Source organism: Carassius carassius, chromosome 39, assembly GCF_963082965.1.
Source record: "Carassius carassius chromosome 39, fCarCar2.1, whole genome shotgun sequence".
Lineage (NCBI taxonomy): Eukaryota > Metazoa > Chordata > Actinopteri > Cypriniformes > Cyprinidae > Carassius > Carassius carassius.
In genome coordinates this window covers 29,234,152-29,240,151 of record NC_081793.1, presented here as the reverse complement: position 1 = coordinate 29,240,151, position 6,000 = coordinate 29,234,152, and the positions used below count along the sequence as shown (strand labels likewise).

Sequence of the window (6,000 nt, the reverse complement as noted above, 5' to 3'; positions counted from 1 at the left end):
GTTGATTAAAGAATATTTTGGCATTCTGATGGTACCATGTGTAAAAAGGGAGCCGTGTCGGATCAGGAGAGGAAGAAGATGAAGAAGCGCGGTGACAGATACTCCCTCCAGACATCGCTGATCGTCGCCGCTCTCAAACGCTTACTTCCTGTGGGACTGAACATCTGTGCGCCAGGAGACCAGGAGCTGATCGGACTCGCCAAGAGCCGCTTCACACAGGTACGGCATGAACACACACTTCTGCTTTAGTGACGTCACTGAGAGCCGTATGTGATGAAGCTGAACCTGTTCTGCAGAAAGACACTGAGGACGAGGTGCGAGAGACCATACGAAACAACCTCCACCTGCAGGGAAAGGTGAGCCACGTCTGCTCTTCATCTGCTCTTCATCACACCCCTTCAGTCCTGCGCTTCTGTTCACTGCACAGAAACACAGCAGCACCAGTGATCAGAAACCGTTTAAGGGTCAATGATGCGATGCTTGTTTTGTCCAGATCTCTCCGTTTATTAAAAAAAACAACAACAAAAAAACATTGATTGCATTTCCAAATTATTTTAATTGCAATTGAATTTTTTTAATCATAAAAATATGTATAATTTCTAGTTAATTTATTTAAATATACTGTTATTTAAATTAAATATTTACATATCATTAAATATAATAATTACTTATAAAATATTATATTCTAAAAAAAGGCATTAATTGCAATACCATATATTATTGTCAACTAAGCATATTTTCTAGTTAAAAAAATCAAATAAATATAATAATGTCATAATTTTAAATAAATTTGATAAATAATGTATAATTGACTGATTACTGTTGTCCTCTTTATAGAGCTGCTTTACATCACAATTGAATTTTCTTTGCATCATTGAAACACTATTTTGCTATTTATCTGTTTTTAATAAAGCACATTAGATGTAAAGGTGACTGGACTATAATGTTTACATTTTGTGGCGGGGAGAGTGATCACACGGATGTCAGTAATGCAATGAAGTCCCCAGAGGGGCGATTTATTGAGCAGTGGGTGCAAGTAGACTGTGCAGTGCTGGCGTGCTCTGGTGCAGGAGTCTTGGTTGTGCAGCAAAAAGTATCAGTGGGTGCGGCGTGACGTGCTGTTCCTCAGACACCTGAATCTGAAAGAGAGCCAGAAAACAGCGTTAGTCTTGTTCTGGAGTCGAAGCTCAACTACCTCTCCTTTTCCTCTGCTTAAAAGCTGTTCTGCTGATGAGGTTCAGGTGTCGGTGATCACCATGCACTCCCCAGTGATTGCAGTGTTAGCTCTGTTTCCTGGGCGACGCTAATCCCTCGTTAGCTGGCTCTCCACAATTTACATATATTTACATTTAGTCATTTTGCAGACGCTTTTATCCAAATCGACTTACAGTTGGGGGATACATAAAGTGATTCTTCTTAAAGAGGCAAACAGACACAGGAAGTGCTTCTTATACCAAGTTTTAGACATTGTTCAAATAAGTAAAAAAATGGCATTGTCTTTATTTTTTGGCAATAACATATTTGACAAAAATTTTAAATTCATGCAGTTTTAAAAATACATCTATATCTGTATCTACATTTAAGTATCTAAATATATTTATTACATTCTTTAATTATTCATCTGTTTAAATACATATTTAAATTAAATATTTATACATCATTGATCAAATTGGACTCTGATCTGTGATCTTCTTTGATGAAATTTCTAAAAGTATAAAAACATAATTTTTAAATATAATAAAAGTCCAAATAAAAACAAGATTTTTCTTTTGTGGTCCCGGACATCCTCGCATGTCATTGACCCTTGACCTCTTGCATGTGTGTAACTTCATCTCCATCTCATCCCTCATGTGTCCATCTGCATGCATCAGTACCGCGCTTTACATTTCAAAAAGCTGGTCAAGAGTCGTCAGTCTAAAGAAATCGCGCCTCACAAACGCACTCCGCTTCACAAACGCTCCCAGCGTCCCGCGCAGACAAACCTGTCCCTCCTGAAGAAGGCCTCGTCTGTAGGCTTCACCTCTAAACATGTGAAGCAGATCGAGCCGCACAAATACACCCACATCAGCAGCAGAAATGTGTTTGCATGCAATAAAATGGTAAGAGTGAGAGAAACCGTAGATCAGAAGAGCTTTATGATCATCACAAACACAAGTCCTGTGAAGATCTGTTCACACTGACAGTGATTTACAGCACAAAATGGTTCAAAGTCATTGATGTTTAATAAGCATTGGTCACGTGAGCTAAACTATGAGTGAGTCTGAGCAGCACAGAGACTGTAGATTTGCAGAAATCTTACATTTGTGATTAAAACACGCATTCTCCTCACTGCTAACAATGTGCATGTTATCATTCAGTGTCCCACACGGCACACGCGTGCTGCAGCTTCATCTGTGTGTGTGTGTGTGTGTGTGTGTGTGTGTGTGTGTGTGCAGCTGGAGGATCCTGCTATCCGCTGGCAGATGGCGCTGTATAAAGACATGCCCAACCGCAGCGAGAACACGTCTGACCCCGAGAAGACCGTCCACAGAGTGCTGAACATCGCACACGTGCTCTTCCACCTCGATCAGGTTCATGTTACTCCAGCGAAGCAATTTGTTTTCTTGTTTAAATATGAAAATGTTAGAATTTCATATGCAAATGAGCTCTCCTATGATTGGCTGACATCTGCCTACAGGTGTCTTCAGGTCACTTTCACTTTCACTTTCAAATGTGGGCGGGGTATATGTTATTGAGTTCATGCACTTAAACAAATTGGTTTAGAAACAACTTTTACAGCAACTTTACAGAAAATCAGAATGTTGATGTTTATAATAACTTAGTATCTTCATATCTTTATCCAATACAGTTACATTGTGATGTGTTTGTCTGAGCAGGTGGAACACCCTCAGCGCAGTAAAAAGGCCGTGTGGCACAAGCTGCTGTCCAAACAGAGGAAGAGAGCCGTAGTGGCCTGTTTCAGGATGGCACCGCTTTACAACCTGCCCAGGTGAAGATCTCATGTCTCTTGGATGTCTCATGATCTCTGATGATGATCTCAATGATTTCTGATTCTGCTTCTCTGATTCTCAGGCACAGAGCTGTGAACCTGTTCCTCCAGGGCTATGAGAAGTCCTGGATCGAGACAGAAGAGCATTATTTTGAGGACAAGCTGATTGAGGATTTGGCTGTATGTATTTATTACACACAACATCCATTCAGACGTCATTTGATATGCAGAGCAGGAACTTTCAGATGATATCGCTGCATAATGTGCCATTTTACAAACAAAAGATGGCTAAGTGACACCTTGAACCAGAATGACTATAATTTAAATTCAGAATCCTTGAGTTCTTTCATGTTCGTTCTGCATGAAAGGTGTGTTTTGATGGAGCAGTCTGTATGTTTACATGAACTGATTTTAGACTTGTTTATATGAACCCAAATTGTATCTGATTTGAATGTTGATTTATTTGTGATTTATTTTTTTATCCAAATTTAGAAAGTAGACAGGTTCAAAAGTGTACATGGCTAAAATGTTCTGTTAATCAGATTATTTAAGATCTTCACCACCCCTTTTAATCAAAATTTCATTCAGAAGTCTTTTCAGTCCAGTTGAGTCTGTTAATAAAGTCAGTTTCCGCTACAGAAGGTGCTCTGTACTCTTAACAATAGTTGGTTCTTTATTGGCTTTGATGGTTCCATGAAGAGCTTTCCATTGCACAAAAGCTTCTTTATAGTAGAAGAAATTAGTCTCTCCATGATCTCTGATCTCATGATCTTCTTCAATGGTATCGGTGTGAAAACCCCCTTCTGGAAGCTTTATTTTCAAGAGCTGGATGAACATCACAAGTTTGAGAGCGTTGAAGATTCTCACATTTGTTATTGAAGGTGGCTTGGACTGAACTTCATCTGGTGTTTGTAGTTGGGGTGTTTAGCGTGTTTGAGGGTTGTGTTTGAGGCTGTGTGGTGTTTTAGAAACCGGGTGGAGAGGAGCCGTCAGAGGAGGACGAGATGACCAAACACATCGACCCGCTTCACCAGCTCATACAACTGTTCAGCAGAACCGCGCTGACCGAGAAATGGTGGGTTCAGTTAATATAATCAGTCCAAACCACAGTGACGTTGTTCTTAGATCACATCGATGTCATTCTGTCCCTCATCTAATGTTGCTGTTGTTGGTTTGTTGTAGTAAACTCGAGGAGGACCATCTCTACATGGCTTACGCTGATATCATGGCTAAGGTAAGACTCCTTTAACAAGCCTTTATAAGCTCATCTGTGGGAGACGCTCAGATTGATCCTGTGCTGTCTGTATGAACACTCACAGAGCTGTCATGATGAAGAGGAGGAGGATGAAGAAGAGGTCAAGAGTTTTGAGGTAGGTGACTGCACGGGACAGATCATCTTAGATGCATTCGCACACTTTGAGTTTGATTTCTTTGCAGCTTTGAAGATCATGAAGCATCTCAGACAAATTCTCATGTGTCCTGATCTCCTGTAGATCACGGCTCTGAGAAAAAGCCTTTACGGTGGTCTGCTGGTCTTTACCTGCTGCTGGTCTGGTTTCCGCTGGTTTTAGAGGTGTTTTGAGCACTTGTCCGGTCAGGAAACCAGTTCAAGACCTGCAGACCACCTTCGGCTGGTTCAAGCTGGTTGGGTTTCCACATTGCTACAATATAGACTTTCATCTGAATTGGTTTTGCACATGCATGCTTGAATTGCTTTGAACTTCAGTTCTCAAGCACATTATGTGTATGGCATCACACAACCTGAAGAACCTTGGCTTCTGACCGTGTGTTTAGTCACATTGGTGAATGGTGTGTGTGCTGTGTGAGACGCTCTTCATCTGTCCTGCAGGAGAAAGAGATGGAGAAGCAAAAGCTGCTGTATCAACAGGCCCGACTGCACGACCGCGGCGCGGCTGAGATGGTGCTGCAGACCATCAGCGCCAGCAAAGGTCAGAAATCTCTGAGACCCCGAGCTGATGCAGGTTTGTGGTGATCGTGGACTGATGAGAGTGTGTTTGTGCAGGAGAGATGGGGCCGATGGTGGCCTCCACGCTGAAGCTGGGCATCGCTATACTGAATGGAGGAAACTCCACCGTCCAGCAGGTGACACGCACATCATCCTCCGTCTGATTCAGACACGCTTAGTATAGTTCACTTTGTTCATCAGTTTAGTGAAACTCTGGGCTGAGCCCAACAATTCAAGATGCACTTGGCTGAGAACTGAAACCAAAATGTTATTTAATAATCAATTAGTTCATCATCACATAAATAAAAACTGAGTTGTTCAAACATTTAAATGGTTGAAAGAATTATGTTTCTACTTTTCATTTAGTCATTAGCAGACGCTTTCATCCAAAGTGACTTACAAATGAGGACAGTAGAAGCAATCAACATCAACAAGAGAGCAGTTATACACAAGTGTTAAAAAGAAAACCGATAGAACAGAATATTTTTTTACTAATATAAAATCAGTTTTCATGATAGATTGATTCAAACATCAAAACGCTAGTTACGCATGTAACTGTGGTTCTGTTTCATTCTTACTGACCGCCAGAGGCAGTGTAAACACTATGGATTATCGGCAGCGCCAGCTAGATAGGTCGAGAGAATATACCAACAAAGTCACGTGGCGTGACGTATGCTGAGCCCTGGAGGTTATAGGCTACAGTAGCTCAGCAATCTTCCTCGGTACGCCTTTCTCGTGCATTAACTAGCGTAACTTTCTGCGTAACTAGCGTTCTGTTTCATTCTTACTGACCGCCAGAGGCAGTGTAAACACTATGGATGACACATACCAACATAGTCATGAGGAATGCCACCCACCTGAAAAAATTAAGGCCGCTCCAGAAGAACCGCAGAACTAACGGCGTGATGAGCAGCAACCTTGAACTTATAAAACCGTGCTCCTCTAAAAACAGCCCATGAAGATGAGATGGCCCTAGTGGAATGGCAAGTAACCCCCCAGGGCAATGGTCTCCCTGCTGCCTTGTAAGCCAGCATAATGGTCTCTA

The 6,000-nt window shown here is 41.5% G+C and overlaps 1 protein-coding gene across 3 annotated transcripts in view; it reads left to right on the top strand.

Annotated features, from left to right (window-relative positions):
- ryr2a (ryanodine receptor 2a (cardiac)) overlaps positions 1-6,000 on the top strand; it is a 105,996-nt gene that overhangs the window by 67,056 nt on the left and 32,940 nt on the right. For all 3 annotated transcript variants that reach the window (XM_059531500.1, XM_059531499.1, XM_059531498.1), the window contains 10 exons: positions 49-219; positions 297-356; positions 2,436-2,570; positions 2,877-2,989; positions 3,073-3,169; positions 3,958-4,064; positions 4,172-4,223; positions 4,309-4,359; positions 4,839-4,938; positions 5,013-5,092. In XM_059531500.1, the coding sequence (XP_059387483.1) occupies positions 49-219; positions 297-356; positions 2,436-2,570; positions 2,877-2,989; positions 3,073-3,169; positions 3,958-4,064; positions 4,172-4,223; positions 4,309-4,359; positions 4,839-4,938; positions 5,013-5,092 (966 nt within the window). The remainder of the gene's footprint in view (positions 1-48; positions 220-296; positions 357-2,435; positions 2,571-2,876; positions 2,990-3,072; positions 3,170-3,957; positions 4,065-4,171; positions 4,224-4,308; positions 4,360-4,838; positions 4,939-5,012; positions 5,093-6,000) is intronic.